Source organism: Ptychodera flava, chromosome 13, assembly GCF_041260155.1.
Source record: "Ptychodera flava strain L36383 chromosome 13, AS_Pfla_20210202, whole genome shotgun sequence".
Lineage (NCBI taxonomy): Eukaryota > Metazoa > Hemichordata > Enteropneusta > Ptychoderidae > Ptychodera > Ptychodera flava.
This window is the reverse complement of record NC_091940.1, coordinates 38,796,869-38,823,912: the sequence shown is the minus strand read 5'-3', so window position 1 is coordinate 38,823,912 and position 27,044 is coordinate 38,796,869. Positions and strand designations below refer to the sequence as shown.

General features: G+C 35.2%; 1 protein-coding gene across 3 annotated transcripts in view; it reads right to left on the bottom strand.

Annotated features, from left to right (window-relative positions):
* The window catches only part of LOC139148408 (uncharacterized), a 59,970-nt gene that overhangs the window by 9,211 nt on the left and 23,715 nt on the right, over positions 1-27,044 (bottom strand). For 2 of the 3 annotated variants that reach the window (XM_070719850.1, XM_070719853.1), the window contains exons 2-15: positions 26,562-26,843; positions 23,328-23,510; positions 21,153-21,245; positions 18,847-18,927; positions 16,210-16,373; positions 15,122-15,280; positions 14,644-14,707; positions 9,587-9,739; positions 6,864-6,988; positions 5,485-6,425; positions 3,488-3,615; positions 2,595-2,727; positions 1,149-1,317; positions 198-375 (exon numbers count right to left, since the gene is read on the bottom strand). In XM_070719850.1, the coding sequence (XP_070575951.1) occupies positions 198-375; positions 1,149-1,317; positions 2,595-2,727; positions 3,488-3,615; positions 5,485-6,425; positions 6,864-6,988; positions 9,587-9,739; positions 14,644-14,707; positions 15,122-15,280; positions 16,210-16,373; positions 18,847-18,927; positions 21,153-21,245; positions 23,328-23,510; positions 26,562-26,843 (2,853 nt within the window). The remainder of the gene's footprint in view (positions 1-197; positions 376-1,148; positions 1,318-2,594; positions 2,728-3,487; positions 3,616-5,484; positions 6,426-6,863; positions 6,989-9,586; positions 9,740-14,643; positions 14,708-15,121; positions 15,281-16,209; positions 16,374-18,846; positions 18,928-21,152; positions 21,246-23,327; positions 23,511-26,561; positions 26,844-27,044) is intronic. The other variant, XM_070719851.1, reaches the window with a different exon arrangement.

Below are 27,044 nucleotides of genomic sequence, written 5' to 3'. Positions count from 1 at the left end.
GTATTAAAATATGTATCATTTCCACAGGCCCAGAAACAAATATGTGATTTCTCATCATTTTGTCATTGACAGTTAATCAGCACAACGAAACAAATTATTTCACACTTGGAAGGGGCCATCCTGACAAATTGTGGAATGTTGATTTCTAGCCATTTACCTAAAAGTACATAAACACACACAAAGTAAGAGTGACTTACTGGGGCAAGGTCTTCATAAGCTACAGGGAACTCATTGATGTGTAGAAGTAAATCTAGTCTCAACTTCAACAGTGGAATTTCACAGAGTTGCATCATGAACTGATCTGTGGGTGTGAGTTCATCACGATTGCCTTTGTACTGCTTGTACATTTCAATGTCCTCTGTGGTTGGCTGGTACCTGGCCAATCACAAACAAGAGTTTACAGTACAGTAACCACTTTAAGTGGTACCCGGCCAATCATTGACAAGAATTAATTAAAACTGTAGTATTACGTAGAGATGCAATACAATGAAAGTGAGACAACTATTTTGATATCATAAAATCTCTTTTCACAGAATGAAAATGCTATTTTCTGAATGCCAACAAAGCTAGCTAATATCTGTCAGCAAAATGGCAACATTAGCAGCATTTACTTGAACTTTTTCAAAGCCAAGATTTGACAAAATGCTGTTGTTGCTGCAAAAAATAGAACTGGAGTGAAAGTGTTGGAAATAGAGGTGTAATCTTTGATTCTGACAGAGAGCTGACATTAACATGACACTTTCAAGTTACAGACTGAATTCCTTGAGATTACACCGAATAGTTTCTACAACTTTACCAATGATTGAGTGTCAGAGTGATGGCTTGCATACACATCCATCAAGATACTTGCTTCATTAAAGATACCGTTGGGAAGACGAGACCGGACAAGAAGTTACAAAACCACAAAACACATCAGTATTTCCAACGCTGAATAAATCAATCTATCAACCACTGTTTGATCAATAAATTGATAAAGATACCTAAAATTTAAAATGTTGTCAAAGATGACCACATAAATTTAATGTGTATCTTTTTACTGGCATTAAAGAATATTCCTCTAAATAAACAAAAAATAACTCTTTTAATAAACACAAAAATAACCAAAAATATCAATGATAAGAAATCATGATGAAAAAAGATGAGATTACCTTCTGAGAGCATTTAGATGTTCTAGAGAAAGTCCACCGTCTTCTTCAGTTAAGTAGGTCAAACAACCTCTAAGGTCACTGAGGTCAACTTTAAAGCCACTGAGAAATATGCCGATGTTCTGAGCCAACTTTGGATCTAGCAAGGTGTTGACTTTCTTCTTGTTATGTTCTGTGTGATGAAGACAGAGATATATTATACCCTGCAGGTGAACAGACCCAACCCAGGAGAGAAATTTATGGTATTTCTGCAGGTTGTTTTGGTATCACTTTGGCAATAAAGTCTGCATGACTGGGTAGTATGTTGATAAAACTTCACGGTTGAGTTAACTTTCATAACAATACAATGGATGGTTTCAAACACAACTTTACTAATAACAGTTTGTTGGTCATGGCTCTTTTGACTGAGAACTTCAATCGATGACAAATTCCCTTCAAAATTCAATTATTTTGACTACCAGGTGGACATGAGTAATTACATTGCAAACATGAAGAAGTACCACTTTTTTGGCTATGAATTTCAGAAATTTGTCAAAAAAATGGGGTGAACACAGTCTTCCAGAACATTGACTAAAATTCGGTTGACAATTACATATAGCTACAATTTTTCCTTTTGTAATTTCATCCCATATATCTTCAAAATTTTCTTTCCTACTTGTTGAGCATTGTCACCAAAGGTGTAAGAGTCACCATCGACTTCTCAGTATCATGCATTGTGAAATAATCTATCACTTTAAAATCAGACCAGTTTGCATTCAGATGTTCTACAATGGGGTCATAACCCCAGGTCACCTACTCATATCACAACTTCTAACAGGTACCCTGTAATCACTATTACCAAATGAACAATTACAAATAAACGTCTCACAAGCCTGCATGATTTCATTTTTGTTTTTCATGGACTTATTAGAAAAAGAAATACTGGGTAATTTTTGGCAAAAACTAACACACACAGTACAACACTACAACTCCACAATATGCTGCATACTGCCCTCATGAGAGTATTAATTGTCACTTTAAAATAGTATGTGCATCAAAACTTTTCAACTTTCAACCATGCTCTTACCTTATCAAGAATACAAATCAGGGGTCACTGTACAAATTTTAGTATTAGAGAAACAAATCACCCAACATTTGCCAATATTTGAAATACAAAATGTAACGGCTGCTATCCCTGTATTACTCTAGGGGAAAAATTTTTAATTTTCACAAAGCTAAGATGGCAAACACTTTATATGCTCCAAAAGTTTTAAAGTGAACCCCCACAAGTGATAGAGCAGTTAAGCATTGTAGAAATTTGAGAGTCTGAATATCTGTCTCCGAGGCACATTGTACCGTAGATGTCCTATCATATCAGGTTCTATATAAAGCACTTGTGACATTCCTAACAATAATTATACCACTTCAACTGGGTTTGTGTTCTGATAGAGTGGATGATAGTTCACATACCAGGAGTACCAGAATCTTTCTCCGTAGTACCAATACCAGTACCAGTACTTTTGGCACAGAACATTTCTTCCAGTAACGCTGTGTCCAACTTGTCAGTCATATCCTTGGTTTTCTTCCATACAGATTTACTGACCTGAAGAGAATACAATCAAAATACACTCTCAGCTTGAAGTACTTTGCCTTGTCATGAAAGCTCAGAATGGTATCACTCTTGTCAATGATTTCTAATAAATGGCAGTATAACATGGAAACTTTGACAGTACTGATGATAGTTTTTTTAGGTTTAGTATAACCGGTCTGGTTTGGGTTGCCAGTGAAAAGAGACAAGGGTCTTATGAATGGATGTGGTACTGTAGGAATGAAACAGCTACAATCTTTTACAACCAATGCCATCCAATAACACTTCAAATATCCTTAATGATAAAGGATGTTAAAGTCATTTTGTGGAACTTTTGGTTTCGGTTCTCAAGTGTATTACATGATCACCGAAATGAGAAACAATGATTTAGCAATGGACATGGCTAGAGCTTATTACTGTATAGACATACACATTACATGACATATAACACAGATTCATTGTCTTAATATGATGCATGTTTTGTTCCTAATCGGAGAATTTTATACAAATCGCTGTAATCTGAATTCTAATAACAACAGAAAGACTTCTTAAGTAAACCTGATTGTTTTCATAGAGGAGATTAGACCCACTGGGTTCTTCAAATGCACCAATAACTCTACCATAATGACATGGTCCTATTATGCATGTTCACATTACATCAAGAGTTTCTTTTGGTTGAGTGAAATACAGATAGGGGTGGGGGGGAGAGAGAGAGAGAGAGAGAGAGAGAGAGAGAGAGAGAGAGAGAGAGAGAGAGAGAGAAAATCATACTTACCATGTACTGTGGTACTTTTGTCCAATGGAATGGCCTCATCTTGACGGTTGATTTTTTACTGTGTTTCTGTGGCAGTGCTGGAAAATCATAGAATTGTAGTGGTGCTGTGGCAAGTGTGATGGGCGTACCTATGAAATGTGAATCAATGACTACATCAAGCAGTGGATGAGAGCATACTGTAGCAAGGCTAGATGACATGGCAAAACAATTCAGGCAACAAAAACAATGTATTTCTAACCTACAGACTTTATGACAATGTATCAAACATTGCAACGCATCCATATGTTTATTGGTTAAACACAGAAAAGCATTATGCTGTTTGTTGAACTGGTAAAACAATGAGATCACTAGCAAATAACACTGTCATCAATTATTCGTTAATGAAGACAAATCGGTGATGTTACTAGTTGACGATGAAACATCGATGATATGACAAGATCCAGCATTTCATTTACAAATGGACGAAATGATAAGTGACATCATTAGTTCATTACCGCACATCGACCCTCAATCACGTCATTGGACACACAAACAGTATATCAATCACACAGATCATTAGTCAAGGCCATAACATTCAAGTCATGATGGAATAATTAATCAAAGATGAAAAATACCATGCTATTGGTTAGGGATCAATATTTGTAGCACATTCAGTCAAAGATGGTAAACGTAATACACAGTTTAAAGCCCCAATAGCTGCAAATGTTTAGCAAACTGATCTCAAAATATCCTTAGTTTTCAAAGAGTTTTCTTTGAATAAGACCCATTAGAGACTAAAAAAGTGTATAACGTTGCCATGACTGTCAAAAGTGGCATGTAAATTCAGAGGTTTTAACGTCAATTTAGATTTCCCGCCATTTTCAAAAACTAATCATATGACAGAGAAAATAAAGATTAAAACAACAAAATGTTGGCCATCGGTGTTGTGCATTCAAGTAAATGACATCATGCTTGTTTCTGGTATGATCACGATGTGTATGTGCAGGAAATACTCTTTTTTTTTGTATTTTCCCGTGGGGCGCCATTTTATGGGTGCGGCACCCGTTTATTATTAAGCCTGTTAAAACGTGTAGGCATGGTCCAAATCAGCGAGCAGTGATACTTCAATACACGTCCTTCAGTTTGCACATGTACACGAACCAACTTTGGTTTGAAAATAAAATCATGAAAATAATGCATAAAATTAGCAGCTATTGGGGCTTTAACAATGTTAGTCAATGGACAGTCAATGATGAAATAAAGTGATGAGAGTACCGGTAGTCATAAATTGACTCACTGGTCATGAACTAAATCAAAATAAGAATTATAAAAATCATCTTTGAAGTCTTCAGACAATGGCAGACCAAATTCACACCAGAAACCATAGGAATAAGGCAGTGAACTTTTTAAAATGATGATCAATTGCATAGCGCTTCACAATGAAACCTACAGCAGCAAACACTGATTTGCATCACGTTGACACTGCAGTCATTACAAGAATGAAGATTACAATGAAGCTACTATTGGCTGAATCAACAAGAACAAATGGCGGATGACTGAGTGAACACATCTCTACAAATCTGTGTGAACTGATCACTTGCAAAAAGTTTCCAACAGTTCAAATTCATCTGCTTCTATCTCTACATTCTATCAGTGAGTATTAGTGACCTAAAACAGAACCTTTTAATCAAAATCTGGATCTGTGATATACCGTAAAACATACTGGTCCTTATTGTGTAATAGTGTAAAATGAGCTCAAATGTAGATGCATACCAAGTATTTGGAAAATACTGTTCATTGTCAGGCATTATTTGAAGAACCTCAAGATAAAGTTGGCCTTCCCTCAGTAAAAAGAAAGGTTTGACCTTAACTTGGTACAGAATAACTACCAATATGTGAATAAATATGGTTTTGGTTCAACACAAAAGATCAGTTGTGTATGATGGAAGCAAGTTAAGGCACATTAAATTTCCCTGTGTAGCCCTGTGTAGATGTTACATTCATGGCTGGAAACTTACCTGGTGAGCCTGGGCTTGGTGACAGAGGAGGTGGCGGTGGAGGTCCCCCTCCTAGGAATGGAGGCGGAGGAGGTGGCATTCCACTGAATGGAGGCGGAGGAGGTGGAGGGACTCCGCTTTGTAATGCAATAGGGGGAGGTGGAGGGACTCCACTTTGTACAGCGATAGGGGGAGGTGGAGGAACTCCACTTTGTACAGCAATAGGGGGAGGTGGAGGAGGTGGGGGAGTGTTATCTGATTGATTTGTGTCATTTTGATCATTAGTAGTCTGTACTGGTGGTGGTGGTGGTGGGGATGGGGCTTCAGGTGATAATATTTCAGATTTGTTGCCACCATTCAGTTCACTATCAGCATCATCTTGTCCTATGTTGTTATAAACTGGCTGTGTAGGCAAACTGTCTGTCCCATTGACCACTTTGTTCAAATCTGTTTGTGAAGGTGATGTATTTGCCCCGCTGTCCAGTTCCTTTGATTCTGCTTGACTTGTGTCTGGTGTTGAAGGAGTCACAACCTGATCTGAGTTTCCTGCATCAGAGATGATGTTCACAGTTGATGCTTCACTGATGCCTGGCTGTACATTCTCATACACAGGTTTCACTGCTGATGGTTCTACGAGGTCTGAAAATGGACACGGTGTTTCATTTTCACTTTGTTCTCTATTTGAAATGACCTCTTCGTCAGATGACCTTGATTCCACAGTCGCTCCCTCCTCTTGTTTTGTGCTCATTTTTTTCTTCGGTGGCAAAGGCACTGGTGCAATAGCATCTGGTGTCTGTTGAAGTTCCGTATGTACAGATGTGGTTGCTTGAGCCAGGGAATACATTGTTTCTTCATTACCTGTTTGATCATCTATGCTATTTGAGTCATAAGTCCTTTCAGAAATGGAATCATATCTTGCATTTATCGTACTACTTGACAAAGATGGATTTTGTACCATAGGTCTGCAATCAAAAGAAATGACTTCAGCCGTGAAACTGTGTCATAATTTTCATTGTAGCATGCATCATGAATTATTGCAAGACTTTATATGCAAAATTTACTTTTTTCTGGTGACATAAATGTGTCCACTCCAAGAACTCATGCTACTAGTTTCCAGAATACACTTTGCCTTTATTATACTTAATTATACTATTTGAATAGCTGAAAATGTTTTCATTTATGTAATTTTATCAAGAAGTGAACAGAACAGATTCAATGTACTAGTATAAATCTTTGGCAAAATTTTGATACCAGTTTTTCTGTCATAAGATACATGTATAATTATACCTTTTATTGTTGTCATGTAAAATACATTATAACAAATCGATCAACATTCATTAGTATAGAAGCACACAATCAATGAAGTCACAGAAGTGTTGTAAATTCTTGTTTTTCCTCACCTTGGTGGCAATGGCCTCTTCAGTTGTGTGACTAACATTGATGTCAAGTCTTGTAACTTTGCAACATTTAAGCTTGCCTCTTGAACGTCAACAATTGCCAGCACTGAGCTCAGCTTTTCCAATTCCTTCCATTGGGTAAGCAAGAAATTGATTTTAAAAAAAGTCATACTAAGTTTCTAACATTGGTATATAAACATTGTATGTGATTCCCTGACCCATCAAACAGCAGGGACGATATCAATAGGTAGTAGTGCAGGGGCAATGTGCAGGGCATCGGAAGATTGTGGCTTATTGATTGGCTGAATATCACTGTTATTAATGAATCATTTCCAAACACCCAATCAGCTACACAATAGCCTTAGTAGCCTCCCCAGGTTGTTGTAAATAATCAAAATCTACCAATCAGATATGACCTTCCAAGCCACTGCAAATCAGCAGAGTGCTTTTGATAATTCTGTTAGGGACTGGACACAAATTACGGGGGGGGGGGGGGGGGGGGGGGGGGGGTGTTTTTTGGGGGTGGGTCGCCATTTATCGCGCAAGCATTTTTGAAGGGTCATAAAATTTTGTGCAAGCCTATGGGGGAGGGTCACCTTTTTTTATGCATCAAAGCTGAAATTGCATGTGCACGTATTAAAGAATATGGAATACTGAAAAAAGAAAACAAACCTCCTGGCACTTTCATTTTCTGTCATTTCCATTTTCGGCGCGCCCTTCGGGCGCAAGTTTAAGGGTATAATAAACAATGTATTGATGATCCAAGCAGCCACATTGATTTAAGTTGTCATGATTTCTACTTATCCAACTCCTCTATTGTACATATAAACTGTCCCCTATAATGACGCTTTAAATAACAATTTGGGAGATCACTTATTTGATATCATTCTCCCATTGACAATACATTGGGTATAGGTCGGTGTCAAATGTTCATGAAGCTGTATGTACATTTTTCATTTTTGAGGACATTGACAGAATACAAACTATTCAGAATAGTGCAAAATGTCATCAATAACAACTGGAAGCTTCAGGTCGAACAACTTTTGAATAACAATTAAGGATCAGATAACCTATGAGTTATTTGTAGTTTCCTCTTAGCCTACAATGTATAGTGAATCAACATTTCGGTGAAATTCCAAAATCAAATTTCTTGCACAACCATTGACTTGAAACCACTCTAGTCTAATCATGAACATTAATACTAATAATTAGGTGTACATAAATGCACAGATTTACCAGTTTTGTATTGAAAAAAAATATTCATGGTTTCATCATAGGTTGCCATGTGTAATGAATGGACATTTCAGTGAAATTCCAAAATCAAATTTCTTGCACAACCATAGACTTGAAACCACTGTAGTCTAGTCATGAACATTAATACTTATAATTAGGTGTACATAAATGCACAGATTTACTTAGTTTTGTATTTAAAAAAAATATTCATAGTTTCATCATAGGCTGCAATGCATAGTGAATGGACATTTCAGTGAAATTCCAAAAACAAATTTCTTGCACAACCATAGACTTGAAACAACTGTAGTCTAGTCATGAACATTAATACTAATAATTAGGTGTACATAAATGCACAGATTTACCTAGTTTTGTATTGGGAAAAAAATTTTCATAGTTTCATCATAGGCTGCCATGCATAGTGAATGGACATTTCAATGAAATTCCAAAAACAAATTTCTTGCACAAGCATTGACTTGAAACCACTGTAGTCTAGTCATGAACATTAATACTAATAATTAGGTGCACATAAATGCACAGATTTACTTAGTTTTGTTTTTTTTAAAAATATTCATAGTTTCATCATAGGCTGCAATACATAGTGAATCGACATTATTGATGAAATCTAAAAATTACATTTTTTGTACATGCATGCACTTTTTATCTGCCACTTCAAGCAAAGTACATTTACATGAATTATCACACACATATGATTTGATATTTTTTGGACAAAGCGTTATATCGGCCGCATTTTGCCTTCCTTTTGGGAGGGGACCTTCAAAAGTATAGCAAGTCAGAAGGAGGTCTTGAACGCATTGCGGGTTTGTTTGGGGGGTATTGAGTAACAGGGGAGAGTCACTTGATTTCATGCACGGATAAGGGGGAGGGTCACTAATTTTTGTGCATGAACTTTTGACGCAGCGGTGTTTCGAAAACCCCCCCCCCCCCCTGTAATTAATGTCCAGTCCCTTAAATGACTTTTGGAAATTCATGCCTTCACTGAGTTCTTCCAATAACACAAATAAGATAGACCCTGATTTGCTACTTGTCAGCTTTGAATAGAGGAAATTTGTTCTTGCCACAGAATGAAATCTTCACACTAAATGAAACAGGTGCTTGTAGAACATGCAAATCTTAATAACGAGGCAAATATTGGTTTGTCAACTATTACCCATTCATTATTACCACGAAGCAGCATGTGATTATTTACACGTATCTTGCAACTGTAATACTGAATACCCAAAAGACTTAGAAGCATAAATAGTACACTTTTACAGCATATGCATTGCTTTTGAAGTTGGTAAAAACGTTAGTGAAACCTTCATTCTATGGTCAGGGACAGCATGTATAATAGCTTGATGAACATACATGTAATATGAGAAGCAGTTTATTTGGCTACACAAATCTACAGTATACTTTCCAGTGTATAAATTTGGAAGACTATTTACATTGTGAATGTCACATGTACAGATAAATTCAAAAGTGTTTTGACACACCTCTTGTAGATTGGTAACAGTTGCTGAGAGTCCAGAGTCTGCAGAAAGTATGCTTTCTGTGGTTATGATGTCTCTATTGAAAAAGACATCATCCTCATCCCCTAGTTCATTGTATGTGTGAATTCTTCGGTCACCTCTTGCTGTGGCTAATGCCTGCATTGGTAAACACAAATATGATTCCAAATACTGTAAAATGGAAAACTTTGTGATTTGGCACAAAATGAAAGAAGATGATGGCAGATAGAGCAGGAAAATCAATATTCACCTACTCCATTTTGACAAATTGAGTTATGTACTGTAATTGGATGATGTACTGTGGAAGAATGGATGCTACTACTGCAAGCCAAAATCAAAATGTCTGATACTCAGGTTATGAAGGATAATATTAAAGTTCAGCAATACAAGCTTCATTGTAACTTTTGAATATTTTTTCAGTATTTTCATCCCTGTATCAACTTTAGTTTCTTGGTCTACTTCTTACAGTGTTTTGAAATACCCAGTATTTAGTTTTTCAATGGGGGCCTGCCATGTCAGGTACATTGTTATTGTTGACAACTTAATTTACATCAAGATCTGAATTCATTTATCAACTATAACTCTGTAGGACTCATTTATACAGTCAATGTTGACAACTGATTACTGGGTATTTCAACATGCTGGGGGAAAGTAGACCAAGAAACATAGGCTGATACATGCCACAAAACCCCCAAATACGTCAAAAGTTTCAACATGCTGAGGGGAAGTAGACCAAGAAACAGAAGCTGATACATGCCACAAAACCCCCAAATACGTCAAAAGTTGGTTACTGGACCTTAAATGTCAGCATTACAGTGGATCTGTCAGAAAGATTTTAAAGGCATTAATTTCACTGTCATGTAGTCAATTTTCAAGTGTTTTCTGCTCTGAATGTTTTTATCACCCAATTTTTGCCCATCCCTGCCCATCCCTGCCCATCCCTATGGTTTTCAAAAGCAAAGTTGAGTGTCTACACAGGGAGGTGATATTTAAAAGGTAGCAGCTGAATCTATCGTTTACACTTACTAAAAATAATAGTGAATTATAAAAATAGTGTCAATGACACTGTCCTCCCATTTTACAGAGATACTAAGTACTAGTACACACATGACATTGCATTCTTACAGGTTGACTAAGAAAATTCCATTGCAAGTCCAAATTAATCTTATACCCCAGCAATATGAAATGCTCCATCTCATAATGACTTTACACGCCTGACAGAAAACAACCCTAGGATCAAGACTATCATGTTTTACAGCAATCCAACAAATACTTTGGGAGAAAATGATTTTTTGACAAAAAATGGGAAAAATTGCCCCAAAAATACAAATATGAAAATTTCACCACAATTTGAACAAATCTGACAAAGGTCAACCCTAGGATCATCAGTGTTCTCCCCAGGCCATTTTAGCGTAGCGGTCCCGCTACGCTTTCGCCTCTCCCCGCTTCGCTTTGATTCTCCCGCTACGCTTTAAAATATTCCGCCATCCTAATAGTTAACACGCAAGCGCTCTGCGTAGCTACCAGCTGTTGCATGCATTGTCTACACATTAGCGCTCACTGCAACTTTCAACCTGGTGAAAGAGTGGAAGGTGTGAAGTATGGTATGCGTCCGATAACTTGTCCGTAAGGTTTGAGAGGAACGTTAAAACAATAGAAGAATCGGCTGGGTTGTTCACAAGTTTCATTCTACAACGACTATTACGACCAACAAAGACCTTTAGTCGGTATACATCGAGGACAAGTATTCACAGAGTTAGGCGGTGTAGCACTAGCGGGGCCTTTGATCACATTCCCATGCTTTGATCAACGAAATGGACCGCAAAAGAAACAAAAGAAGCAGTTGAGTAGTGAGGTTGATCATGATTTTACAACGATGATCTTTTTTTTGTCCGAGTACGATCACGATCGTGTTCGAGTTCACATTGCATAAATTCCAATATGGCGGCAGCCATGTTGGCCGACGTGTTTATAACGTTTGACATGATCCTGGCGTCGCGTGTGGTTCCACTCTGACACGTTCTCTGAAAGATTTTACACCTGATTTTCGAGTGATTCTAGTCATACTTAGTTCATGTCTAGTGATCATCTGGTGGTATTTTTAAATCAAGAATCGAACGACGATGTTCAGTGGCAGTGGTAGTTACGCCGGGGGGGGGGGGGGGGGGGCGGGCGGCTGGTTGAAATTGATCCCCGTGATGAAACATTATTCGCGGTGTTTGTCGTTCAAAAATGATCTAAAACTCAATTACCTTTTAATTGTGTAAAGCTTAAACTTATGAATTTTCCTCTTCGTTGGCAATTTTTGACAATTTTATTAGCAATATATGTATTAATGAAACTCGATCCAATCAGACGAACCATATCTTGCTTTCAATCTGAACTTGCTGTTACTGTTTGAATCTTCTATTTTAATTGCAATTGTACTATACTGTGATTATTTATTTAAGTGTAATAAAGAGTTTCCATGATGTTCAAATTGCATACTTGTGTGTTACCATTGCATTTTGTTGTGAGTGTACATGAATGCATGGGTGCATGTGCAAGCTTATATCCATATGCAAATATAAATTAATGATATGCAAATGATTATGCAAATTAGCCGCTACGCTTTTGCTTGATCCTGGGGAGAACACTGATCATACATACAAGTTTTCGAGGCAATGGGATGAGTGCTTTCAGAAAAGATTTTTTGACAAAAAATGGGAAAATCGCCCAAAAAATACAACTTTCAAAATTTCACCACAATTTGAAGAAATGTAACTTAAGTCACTATAAAGAGCCTGCATACCAAGTTTCAACCAAATCTGGCCAGTGGTTACAGAGTTTTAGCAATTTGCAGGATTTTTCCTTTTTTCCCCTTCATTTGCATATTTTTGACTTTGACATGTTTATTTCAACAAATTCACATCTCCACCCCTCGATGCACCTGTCCATCAAATACTAAGATGGTAGGTGCTGCGATTTAGGAGTTTTTAATGTTGACAGACATACATCCGCACATAATAACTAACATACATACATACATACATACATACATACATACATACATACATACATACATACATACAGACCATAGACCCTCCAAAAAACCCGGGTCTATGGACAGACAGACAGACAGATAGACATGCATACATGCATACATTTATTTTTACAGCTTTTAACCTTCAACAGCCGACCAACTTGTCAATGTTAGCTTGATCAACTTGATACTACTGCTTATAATAATATAAATGAGAGTTAATTACATTCTAATTAAAGTAAACAAGACTTGCTTATCAACATTTACGTCATAAAAAACAGCATATCTGTCAGGTTATAAAGAATCTTCAGCTGGTTATCTTTATCAGTATTTCATCCTATTAACCAAGCACATTTTAACTTTCAAATTAACATTGCAAGTAAGTTCTGTTGAATAAGTTGAGCCTGTAGGTACTCAGAGAGAGCACACAGAAGAGACAAATGTTTGCAACTTAAGAAGTTCAAGGTCATCAAAAGCATTATAAGGAATCATGTAACACTTTCATTGCACTGTTTACACAGATTGCATAATTACTATAAATAGCACATGAGGAATCTTACAGTCCAGCTTTACCATAAAAACCCTATCACTTTGACCACTCTTTTAATTGACCACTCTATTTTTTTCCTCAAAAAGTAATTTTATTTTATCCTTACCATGTCAACCATAAATGGAAATTGGAACTTTCTCTATCTCTATTTATTTGACAACCTATCATGACAAACTATTATGAGCAATTTCTTTTATATAACATACAGAGCACAATATATGATGGTTCAGAAAATGTCAAAGTTGGGATTCAGGAAAGTTGCCTTTACATGTTTTAATCCTCCAAGATGGTAAGCATTTCACCATGAACTGTCAAAAAAGTTGAACATTCTAATAATTCTACACTAAAATTATTTTGGCTTTGTTGATATCCTCATTAATTCAATTATTTAAAATCATATTAATTATTTTTTTCTGGGTGAATTGATATGGTTTATACAGTACAGGAGTTACATACAAGGTAAGTCAAATTCAGTTAAAACATCAATTACCGTCGGACATTGCATCATTCCTATAAATAGCACCTCAGCCTGGAACAGCACAATCATAATCTACTCATTCACACAGGCAGTACTTGACTTTGAATGAATGACCTACTACATTTCACCTGTGTACCAAATTTGAAAGCATGACAAAAAGTACCACAAAATTTGCAAATTTCAGCTTGAGTTTACAGAGTCATCTTCAGGTCACTCCTAGGAACCTGCACACCAATTAGAAAGTAATGGCATACACAGTTCAAAGAAGATTTTTTTAACCAAAAATGGCAAAAATTGCCCCAAAATACAAATATGCAAATTGTGCCAAAATTTGGCGTGCAGGTACCTTGTGAAAACTCAAAATAGAATTCATCAAATTATGGCACAATTTGCATATTTGTATTTTTGGGCAATTTTGCCATAATTTTGATGAATTCTATTTTGAGTTTTCACAAGGTACCTGCACGCCAAATTTTAAAGCTATCCAACCATTGGTTTAAGAGGAAAGATTTTTTACTAAAATGGCAAAAAAAAAAAAAAAAAATCATTAAAAATAGAAAGGATCAAATATTGGTTTAAGAGGAAAACATCAAATCTATATGTTTATATGAGTTGGGCCCAAGGTACCTAAAACCCAAATATGACAATGATCAGATGAGTAGTTCCTGAGTTATTGATTTTTGACCATTTTCGCTTTTTTTTCTACCTCATTAGCATATCTATGGGACTAAAAAGTTCATTTTAACAACGGCACATCTACATCATATATGGCATCACTACACCAAAAATCAGCTCAATACGTGCAGCGGTTTTTGAGTTTTTGCGTTGGACGGACGAGATCCATACATACATACATACATACATACATACATACATACAGACAGACATCTCACATACAGACTTTTTTCAACCATATAACCTCCCAATTGCCATATATGTATGGCAAATGGGAGGTTAAAATGATTTCAATCATGTTTGAGCATTTCTCTTACCTTTGCCCATTCATCCCTAAGTTTTGTCGTCTCTGCAGGAGCTTTACTTCCAAAAATTCTGAAACTGAATTTGCAAAAGTATTTTCTTCATGTATTCACCAAAAATGGCCATTATTTTTTTCTCTCAAAAATACAACACTACAATGCAAAAGAAGACCTGAATGTGGAGAAAATGATTGTGATTGTTTGCTTACATTTTCTTCAGTTTTCAATACATAACAGACTAAAACATTTTTTATAAGGTTGCATTTGCTTAATACCAGCAGAATTGCTGTATATTGCTTTATGTATTAACTAAATTTTTTTCATATTTTGTTTATCAGTTAAATCATTCGACATGTTCTCTTGTACACCATCAAACATGTATTTTCAAATATTCAAATCAATTGTCAATAATCTGCACAGTTGTTTCCCATGTTCATTTCTCTGTCGATTATCAATGAAATATTTTTATTAGAAACGTTTTAATGATACTTACTAGTACACTTTTGTTTTAGTTGAAATACTAATTGCATTGTAATCTACTTTGCTGATCATAGTATCATCGTCTGATAGTTGAATAATGTTCAATGCTGTCTGATGATCTTCACCTAGTTTGTAGTACGACAGCTCTCCATGCCTGATACGAACCCATCGTCTGAAACAGTCAAGGCAAGAAAACCACTGATAGCATTTTCAATATATACAATTAGCTTTACAGGTATATACCTTTCTTGAACTTTAAAATATTCAAATACCATGGATATGAGAAATTGCCAGTGTAAAGATATTCCTATTTGTGTTTTCTGTAATAAAATTTTCTTGGCCAAACTCTTGAAGTTTTGCATATGAACAGACAGAATTAGAATTTTTCAACTTTTCAACAAGAATTCTGCATTGTGAATGTTCCATATGAATGTAAAAGTTTAAATCTGAACAGAAAATAAAAACATATACACAAGGACACACTCAAGAACTTCAATGTCTTTGATTCCAAAGCAGATTCTCCTATATCAGCAACCATACTGATCAATTTACAAAGCTGTGCAGATCAAAAACGAATCAATTCTTGTAAAAATACCAGACAGAGTCTGAAGACACAGCTCACCTGACCCAGGTACTGGTGTATTTGTTACTTTACCAGACAGAGTCTGAAGACACAGCTCACCTGACCCAGGTACTGGTGTATTTGTTACTTTACCAGACAGAATCTGAAGACACAGCTCACCTGACCCAGGTACTGGTGTATTTGTTACTTTACCAGACAGAATCTGAAGACACAGCTCACCTGACCCAGGTACTGGTGTATTTGTTACTTTACCAGACAGAATCTGAAGACACAGCTCACCTGACCCAGGTACTGGTGTTTTGTTACTTTACCAGACAGAATCTGAAGACACAGCTCACCTGACCCAGGTACTGGTGTATTTGTTACTTTACCAGACAGAGTCTGAAGACACAGCTCACCTGACCCAGGTACTGGTGTATTTGTTACTTTACCAGACAGAATCTGAAGACACAGCTCACCTGACCCAGGTACTGGTGTATTTGTTACTTTACCAGACAGAGTTTGAAGACACAGCTCACCTGACCCAGGTACTGGTGTATTTGTTACTTTTTTTCTCTAACTCTCCTTCTTTGATGACGACTTGACACCGTGGCAGACTCTGAAGTCGATCCCTCCGTGACAAAGTATTGCCATGTTTCTCTCGTCTGTTTTGTTCAACAATTATTTGTAATAACCTCAGAATCTACAGAATAGAAATATATAAATACTTAGAATGTCTTGAAATTCATGAGCAAATAGAAATACTACAGTCTCAGTATCTAAAACTAGATATTTGAAGTCCCCTCTAAGCATTAATACACAGTCATTCACAGAATTCCCTGTAAATACAGTAACACCATGACACTTGCTGTCTATATGCCTTTCAAATCACATTTCTCAGTATATCAGTCCACAGTCACTCATGGGACTATTATCAGTATAACAATACAACAGTCAATAACTGAGGTTCCTTAAAAGCTGGGGCAGACATTGGTTGTCTCTGTGTGTGTTTTTACATTTTCAACAGTAGTTCAGTTTGAAACCATTTCATAGTACAGTACATGACCTATTTTACTCATAGGACCAGTAACTGTACATGTAGTTTAAGATATTTGTTTTCACTATTTTCTTTTGTATGTCAATTGCAAACTCTTGTTCTATGTCCCAAAGCATGTTGAAACACTAAATATTCAGCTTGTCAACACAATGTCTACACATGTAGACCAGAATTCACTGTCAACAATAACTGCATAGCAGTTTGCACATGTACAGGCTGAGTTGACAAGCTGAATACTGTTACCGTATTTCAACATGCTTTGGGGAGTACAACAAGTATCTGAAGTTGACACTAAAAATCATAATGAAAAAATTATAAAAAGTAAAAGCAATTTAGCCCTTTAATGATATCAACATAACAATTTCATCAATTAGACTGCTCTGTTGATTCTTCCAAAGACCATTATCATTTTGTCATCCTAAAATATTTCTTTATTCCTAACTGTTTGTAAGAAATTCTTCTTTGTACAATGAGTACCGGTAGTTTTTTGTCATTTACATTGTCATTTTCTTCAAATTTCAGACATCAAATATAAAAAGTTTAATTATCCTCAATTACTATCCTAAATTGCTTTCATGACAAAATACAAGTAAATTTATTACAATAACAGCACTGATGTATGTCAACTGGACAGAAGTAATCATGTAATCACTAACTTAGCATACTTCTGCTGTCAACAATATTCATATACAAAACAACTTCAACAATGGTCCTGAGTAACTATCACTGAACTCAGAGAAAATAGATATTAAGAAAACAGATATTAAGTTTGGTTGGAGAGCTGATTGAAAAGAGGTGATGGCCAAATTATGCTTTGATTTTTAACTACATAATACAACAATGCCTGCTTAGTAATTGTATGGGCTCTACGGATATGTCGTATTGTTCTGATAGTGACAGTACACACAGTCCACTCTCTTATCTCTGTTTTGTCTACTTTAATAATGTTTTCAGTATTTATTTCATCTTGAATTATAAATGTCTTTGTGGCAAAAACGTTGGAGTACGTTGAGTACAGTAAAAAGAAAGATTAAACAAAGTCTCATTAAACAAGGACATTTGTAACCATACTTTACATTTATAATTTCAGTGTGAGCACTTGTTTGGCTTTAACATTGAGCTGCATTGTTGAAAAGGATTTTATCTGAAAGTCCAGGTTTTGAAGCAGGAAACAGAAACTGACTGATAACCTACGTAACACTTCCATGGTAAAGTCAAGGTCAAATGATGACACAGATGATCATGTTGACTCAACCGAATCAGGAAAAAACATCAAAAATATTGATGATGCTTTCCAAATATGCAAATATTACAATAACTTAGGCCATGGAACAGATGGCTCTTTCTCTCTGCCTGTACCAAAGTTTTCAAAGTCCTATCATTTCTGTATAGGGACCAAATTTAATACAATGGTGGAATCACAATCTGGCAGGCAGTATTGCTGATGTATTTCCTCATTCTCAGCCCAGTATTGGATTCATGGTAGTATATATGTATATTATTGGTACCATTTCCTGCAGGGAGGTTTTTATTTCCATTTTCAAATAATTTAGTATGTACCTCATTTTCACGTAGCAAGTCAATGTTGCTTTGGAACACTCGGATAAAAGATGGACCTGCAATTGCAAGCTATTTTGTTCTGTTTCTTCAAAGATAAACTTAAAACTGGTAAATATATAGCACTACAGATGTAGGCAGACATACATCTGCGTTTTTTGACGGGCTGACACTTTGATGGACTATTGACCTGAAGTTGGGACTGGGGTCAAAGGTCAAATGACCAGCATCAATAACATTAATGTCAATATCAAGAGTCCTCATTCGCTCAGGTAATTGCTACAGTGTGCTTACTTGAAGTCCCACTTCAGTATCTAGCAAGTATCTAGAAAATTGGCAATCTATGGTATTATTCATTAACTTAATGCAACTTTTTAGGGAAGTTGTTTATATATAGTCTCCTGCAAAAGCTCTACATATTTTTGAAACTGGGACACAAATTTACAACGGCCACTTTGTTATCATGCAAGAATGAGGAAATTAAATTTAATTACTGACATAGACTATAGTATTGTAAACAAGTGCCTGTTATTTTCACTAACTATCCTTTTCTCATACAAACCTTTTCTTTTTCTTCTAAAGTATCCGTTTCAAGTTCATATTCATGGTGATCCACAAAATAGATATAAAATTTTGTCCCTTCCTGGAAACAAAATTAATTAGGACAAGATTAGTCTACATCTATGCAAGAAAAATCCTGTTCCGTCAAGTATCTGTCCAAGATGTTGCCATTAAAAGTGCTACCCTGGTGATCAAGACCTGTAATTTGATATCACCATGGTGATAGGAAGCACAGTTGCACTGGATTGGAAAAATAAGGAAAAAAGCAATAATATTCATCAAATAAAAACATTAGGCACATCCTGGATAGAAGACTTCTCAAATTTATATATCCTCATTCCAGATAAACAAACAATAATTCCTTGACTTGTGACTTGACTTGGCTAACTTCCTGGTATTGTCATAGGAAAAACGCTGATATGTTCAATTCATGTATATACTGGCATACACACTAGGACAGCAATAATTTTTGCAGTGCACCACTGCTAAATCACTTCTCCATGACCTTGACCCAAATGTCCAAGTATGCCACTGGACATTTAGACTCACTTCTTTTAAACAATAAAGTACACTAAAGTGACAGAATTAGACACATATGGAGAGATATTTTCATCCTTTGGTGTGTATTATTAACCTATTTATTTTGAAAAATGCGGTTTAATACGTGTAATTTATGATGAACTGTGCCAAAAGAAAAAGAATAAGTAAAGTACTTTTTATGTAAACTTGTCACATATTTTGATTGTCCTTGGAAGGATACATTGTCTCTCATAGTGAATTGCTGAGAATTAAGATATATCTCTCTAGATTACCCTGGAAGTTAAATCTTTGTTCTTAAAAGTACATTAACAAGGAATAGGGTACTTCTCTAAGTTTTTTTCAGCGTAGCAACACGTACCAAAAATATCTACGTCTCCAAGTCATATTGACTGGTTTGTGTAGACTCAGCTGTACCTGACAAAAGGATAAGCCTTACACTGGCATAGGAATTTGTCAATTTGGCGAATTATTGACAGTAAATTTGAGTCTTTAAATACAATAGACAACAAAACACAATAGGGTACAATTTCAGAGTGAGAAACAGGTGTTTATGTAATGTTACATTGGTGAATGTTTTTCATTGTCCTTTTAAACAATACCTCAGCCTTGTATTATAAACTCAGTCAGTGCATCTCACCAAAACATCACTACTGCACAGTAAGTGAGGCTACCCACAATTCTCCATGATCTGTACACTCGGAGATCACACACTGAACTGAAGCAAATTTCTTCTGACACAGAACAACTCGGTCCATATTTCAAAATTATGGCAACATAGTTCTGATAATCATAATTTTCTGATTTCTCACTGTGAATAATGAGAAGATCAACCCCTTTTCCGCAGAGGAGATAGCGATTTTATAAGTTTATCAACATAGATTTTTGACAGCCATACACAACATTTTCAAGGAAACTAAGGCAATAAGTTGCATCTGTGTTGGCAAAAGAAAGGGTATTGATTTTTTTTAATGTTCAAAACAAAGGAAATTTGCATGTCTGACAGGTGGTATGATGAGACCATCTCAGTTGCTGATAACTTTATCTTGACAAGTGTGCAATTTTTAGCACCTCAAAACGTCGACTTCTCATTCAATTTACTCTTGAATTTTAAACATTATCAATAATTGTGGAACATAGTTTTAACAAATAATCCTAAACTTAAATTGTATGTTAAAGATTGTTAAAAAACTGATAAAATTGAAAAAGCCTTTAGCAAAAAATGTCTGAGTGAACAAATCAAGGGGAATTGTGGGTAGCCTCACTTACTGTGTACTGGTAGCATGTGATATTTCTAAAGAATGTTACCACAGTGTAAAACTACATTTTATGTAGAAACTGACTGTTAAAAGGGAAATGATTCAGATTGTTAGCTGAAAACAAGACGTACAAATTCCCTTGAGAAATATCAATGTTTTCATTTGTTTCTATCGCTTACAACTTGAAATGAGGAAATCACCTTTATCCTAATTAATGTCACACAGGAAAATTTTCAACATCTTTCGTAGTGTCTTTCATTTGAATAAGAGAAAACTGGGGTCATTAGATTTTGTATAGAAAATGGAAAATAGGAAGTCAATTTGAAACTTAAATGCAAATTTCATGTAAGTTGATATAGTGCAGTTTGAACAGTGTTTGAGTTTCCACACTTTAGAAATGATACAAATATTTCTGGCTTCTTTTCTTTTGAAGGTGATATCTTAAGCAGGGTTGTTTCACACCAGTACGCTATGGGATATAGAACTTCCAATAAGATGCTGTAGTACTTACATCACTTTCATAGCTGCTGACTTGTGAAAATTTAAATTTTCTGTTCAGGTTTCCCTTCTGAATGTTACATAGAATAGCACTCTGAAAATCAATCTGAAAAAAAAACACACAAAATATTTCAATCATTGACTCTCTATTAAGTGTATCATATTTGATGTGAATCCAAGTGGGAAATAACGAAACAAGGAAATCTATCCTAAATAGCTGTGTAAGTATACAAATAAGATAAATGTTTAGTTGAATACAACAGACTACAAATAACAATTGTACTGGTAAAACAAAATTACTTCTGAGTATAATTGGAACTTAAAAATAACTTATTTAGCAAAAGAAAACTTGTCTGTATTGTGACTGCCAAGTCAGACAAGAAGTCAAGAAATAATCATAAAATGTAATAAATCTAGCTATTCTCAAAGTAGGGAAAATCAATACACTGTATGCAAATACAAATGATTTACAACAAAGACAGTTCCTAACTCCTTGTTAGGCTTTCATATGTATTGTATAATATGACATTATTTATGATACACAAGATTCATATTTTATCGAAAAATACTCTATAACCAAAGTATCAAACAGACTGCAAAGGTGCTGCAAAAGAATTATCATGAAACTAAGAGAATTTGTACAATTAATGTTGCATTTACATGAATTTACATTTAATGACAACTAATTCTACTTCCTTAAGTTGTCTATAATGACTGAAAAACATATTTATCATGCGTTTCATGAACCTATATTTTCTCATGGATATCAGATAACATATAGACATTTCCTTAACAACAGACATTTGATATCAAAATTGTGCCAAGTTTTCCTTGCCAAGTGTCATTGTAAGTGATATTTTTACCGACAAAAACGCTCTCTTGACACACTTATGATTTACTAACAATCAAAGGTGATATTAAGGTAGAATGTGCCTCGGGGACAGATATTTGGACTCTCAAACTTTTACAATTCTTTTCTGATCTACCACTTGTAGGGGCTCATTTTAAAGCTCTTGGTGTAAGAGAAACTTCCACCGTCTTAGTTTTTCGCACATTGAACATTTATTTTTCTCCATAGAGTTCATATAGGATAACGGCCATTTTGAATTGCAAATATCAGTAAATTATTAGTAATTTGTTTCTCTAGTACCAAAATTTACGCAGTGACCGCCGATTTTTATTCTTGATTTTGAAAAAGGGTATGATTGAAAGACTCATTTAGGGAAGTTTGAGCAAAAGTTTAAGTCTTTCACTTTCATGGTGTGTACTACCTTAAAACAGCCAGTAATTTCAACTTTGCTACAATGAACATCTACAACAAATGCTTTTGATTTTGAGGAGCATTCATCTATACTGTATATTCTTTGGACTTTCACACCACTTTCAGTTACAAAGAGAGAAAGTTTTAAACTTTTGCTCAAACTTTCCCAGGAAAACTCTAAACCATACTTATTCATATATAAGAATAAATATCAGGAGTCCCACAGTAAAGTTACCTAGTAAAGAAGGAAATTACAAAATATTTAGTAATATTTGAAAATTCACAATGGCTGCAATACCTGTATTAACTCTATGGTGAAATATTAAATATTGGATTTTCAGACAAAATAAGATGATGAAAACTTTCTTTACAACAAATACTTTAAAATGAATCCAGAAAGCAGCAGACCAGAGAAGTACATGTATTTGTGTCAGAAAAACTGTTCCCTGAGGCACATTCTATTTTAAACCTTATCCTGCAGAATTCATCTTGAACAATCAGGTCAAGTTGATTAAAAGTAGTGAGGCATAATATGTTATGTATGATGCATCAAAGACTTGAACATTTGAATGTCCCTGAAAAAGTAGACAATGTAAACATGATTTTTACTGACTAGACCTGCTATAATATACCAAGCCAAGTAGGTGAAAATATGTGTAGCTTTTTAGCTCAATGCTGCTCTTTTTCTGACTTGATGATGGGGAAGTGACAGAACAGTGCGGAAAAAAGGGGTAATGAGCGACATGATAGGGGTCAATGAAGAGTAAATTCACCAGACCTTACCATACTTCCCTTATCTAATGACAACAAAGGAATATATTTAGCTTATTGTTAGATTAAACTGAAAATAGTATTATTACTCAGTCTATGAACAAAAAAACAGGAAAGTGATAAAAAAATTGAGAATCTAATGTAATGGTGCCTTACCTGTAAAATTCGCCTTTGGGAGCTTTTATGTTTGTAGTATTTATAAACACCAAAATTGTAGAGTTTTTTCTCTTCCATAGCATTGTTGGCTTCTTCTATGTATTCATTTTCCCTCTGAGCAGAGTCAGCTATTCCAAGATTGTTAGCATACCTCATGGCATCGTCTATACTCATTCGTCCATTCTGTAATAAAAAGTTATGCAAACATGAAAATTACATGATTTTTGTCATACAAACTGGTACTTTGCTTTCTTCATTTCGACTAGAAATATTAATATTGTATAAATTTAATTTTATGACACAAGTACCAACATTTACAGAATATCTTTGTATTGTTTGTAGTCATGTGTTCAAGTTTGAGTGACAAAGTATGACTCTGAGTTTGTGTGTTGTGATTATACCTGTGTGATAGCTGCAATCTCCAAGTGTTACCACTGTGCTACTTAAAGGTTGTATGTGCCTCAAAAGTGAAAGACTTAAACTTTTGCTCAAACTTTCCTTAAGGAATCTTTCAACCATTTTATTTCAAGAATAAAAATCAGGGATCACCATGCAAATTTTGGTACTAGAAACAAATTACCAAAGATTTATCGATATTTGAAATTCAAAATGGCCACCATCCCTGTCTTAATTCTATGGGGAAAAATAAAATGTTTGATTTTTAGAAAACTAAAATGGTGAAAACATTTCTCACACCAAGAGCTTTAAAATGAACTCCTACTAAAGTGGTAGATTTGAAAAGAATTGTAAAAGTTTGAGAGTCCAAATATCTGTCCCTGAGGTGCATTCTACCATAAAGCATGCACATTTTAAAAATTCAGGGTTAGTGTATGCATATTAACGTATACAAAGTGTATACATTTAGATGGAAAATGTTTACAATTTCACACATTTATCTTTTATTACAGTTTCTAATAGCTCATTTGCTTTTCTTTTAGCAGAACCTTTATTATATTCTATGAGTGACATCCAAATAGAGATAAGATTTCTATAATGAAATGTAACTACACTACATTTGAATGAATGTCATGTGTGGTAAATATCCTAGTACACTAGTGTATATATCAAATTCAGAGAACATACATAACACAACATTATTGTGAAAATGATTTGAATATTGGGTTGACTTGTGTGACAATGCTTCACACTACAAAGATACATTTGTATCTGCTTGGCTTGGTAACAGGAAGTGTAATATTCTTTTTATCATCAAAGCAATGCTATCATAAGTCTCAGAGTATAGTAGAATCCATGACCTATTGACCTGTTATGGTGTTCCATCCCCCACTGATCCGACCTTCCTATGACCTTTCGGTTGTGACCAGCTTCATGTATGCCCTGCCATGCCAAGCCTTGTATTAAAGAGTGGCGGAGGGTAGGGTCACCTAATCTGACCTCTAATTCCTGCTATCAAACTCTGTATGATAAAGTTGTGAAAGCCTCAAACATGCAATGCTAGTAAACCATTCATCATGTCACATGCATAACAGACTGTTGACAGGCATGTGTGCCATTTTGTATATTTTGTTTGTCTAGACCAGCATCAGTACTGGTTGTACTATGGCTTGTCTATATAGTGGATACAGTAACATAAGTGCTACATGTATATAGGCCAACGCACATGGTGGATTTTCAGACAGCTATGTGTTGAAGGCATGACACTTATAACTTTAAATTTTCTCTGCTCAAGTAGTGAAATCAACAGCCAAAATGATACAATATATATGGTCTACACCTAATTCAGTTTTTTATTAAAATCATGTACACAAGAAATGTTATAGAGTGGTCTGACCCTTCTTTGATGCAGCGGATACGATGAACTTAATAATAAATATTGTAACTTTACAATCAGGACCTTTGACTTTTTTCAGAAGTATATTATGTAAATTTAGTTTGGTTTGTCTTGGTTACAAAACTATGCCCGACAGTAAGATCAATATGATGTAAATAAGGATTGAGTATGATTTTGTTTGGAAGGCATTGAGTTGAATTCAAAGAAAGACAGAATTGGGATGAGTGTAACATAGTATGGCAACCTTGGAAACATGAGTAAACACTGTACCACAAAAATGTTCTTTATTTCACAACATGATAGAAAACTGAAAAACATTCCCATTTTGTCATCTCTACTTGTGAACTTTGCTCTATTTCATGATCTAAATTATGGTTTAAATGTTAGGTAAACAGTGTAAATCTTTATTCAATAATTCTCTTTTGGCTGTGTTACCATAGTGCCTGGAAATTGCTAACTTCCTCTTTTCCTGTTAATTGTATCGATGACACACATCAAGTCATGATGAACATCAAATTATAATATCAATCATTAATGCCAACTTTCGAAAGATATGGAGAGGGAACAGAAACAATGCAATATTTGATATGAAACTACATTTTTTCAATTTGCCATCACATCCATGTTGCAATGTATTAAAATGTTCAATTTTCAAAGGATACTAAGAGCTTCACTAGATATCTCCCTATAATTCAACAGAATTCAAGTACAACATAGAAATGTGAAAGATAGTTTGTAATGCCAGTAGGTTTATTATGGCTTGTGTTGTTATACCGGTATGTTCATAATTTACCAGATTGTGGCTCATAGTGACCCATACATGTACATGTAGGAATTGATGTGCATTTTCAAACTTAAATGCATTAGTTTATTTTGCAATTTTTGCAATTATTGGTTTTGAAAATAAACATTCATCTGATGTGATATTAGAATGTTCAGAGTAGGAATATGATCAAACACTTATGATTTATTCCATGCTCATTGCTACATGTGAAAGCAGCGGAAGCTAAATCAATCCATAACATTATGTAATAGAGCAGCTGTTGAAAACTTTAAAAATTCAGGCAAGAAATATAAGTGAACTGATGAGAGACATTATTGCATTATGGGATCTTTTTTGGTATATTTATTGATCTCAAAGCCTCGCTAATTATTATTTAATTTTGTATCTTCAAAACCAACATGCATGGAATGTAAATTTTTGAATATTAATATGATGACGCTTTGAAGAGGAAACGGTAAGGTCAGTGTAATTGGGTGTTACTCCTCATGGAACTTCCAATGTATCACCATTTTACATGAAAACAAGATAAATCATTGAGTTTTGCAGCATCCAGAAGTTGTAACTTTGACACCTTAGAAGGTCGATGACCCATGGCACATCACTGTCGCCTAAATTGTCATAATAAATTACTATACAGAATAAAGCTTGTTATTCTTACCTTGACTAAATTAGCTATTAAAAGTCTTTCAGCGTCACCAGACTTGTACTCATCTGACACCAACTTCTGTTTTTTCACGTCTTCTTCAGTGATCACACCCTGTGCAAGCATCAGCTTTATCAGGCCCTCAGTCTTTTCCCTTTCTGTTTGCCCATTATCTTCCATGGAAAATGACGGAGCTCGGACTTTGTCCTTCCTTGAAAACGTGCCACCAGAAGGCAGTGGTGCTCTTATACTCAGTCTGCCAATCTTCTGCATTATACTTTTCTTGATTCCGGACTTCTGTGATACCGGTTCCATTTTTATGAGAAGGAATGAATAAGAAACACACCGTTGAGAGAGAACTTACAAACGTCAGAATGGTCCAGCTACACTTCCACAGGTCTAGATAAGTTGTAACTATGATAAGATATAGTATGCTCATTGGCCACATTAATTTTATCATGTGTTTCCACATTTGAATTCAGGGAAGTATTGGTGGAA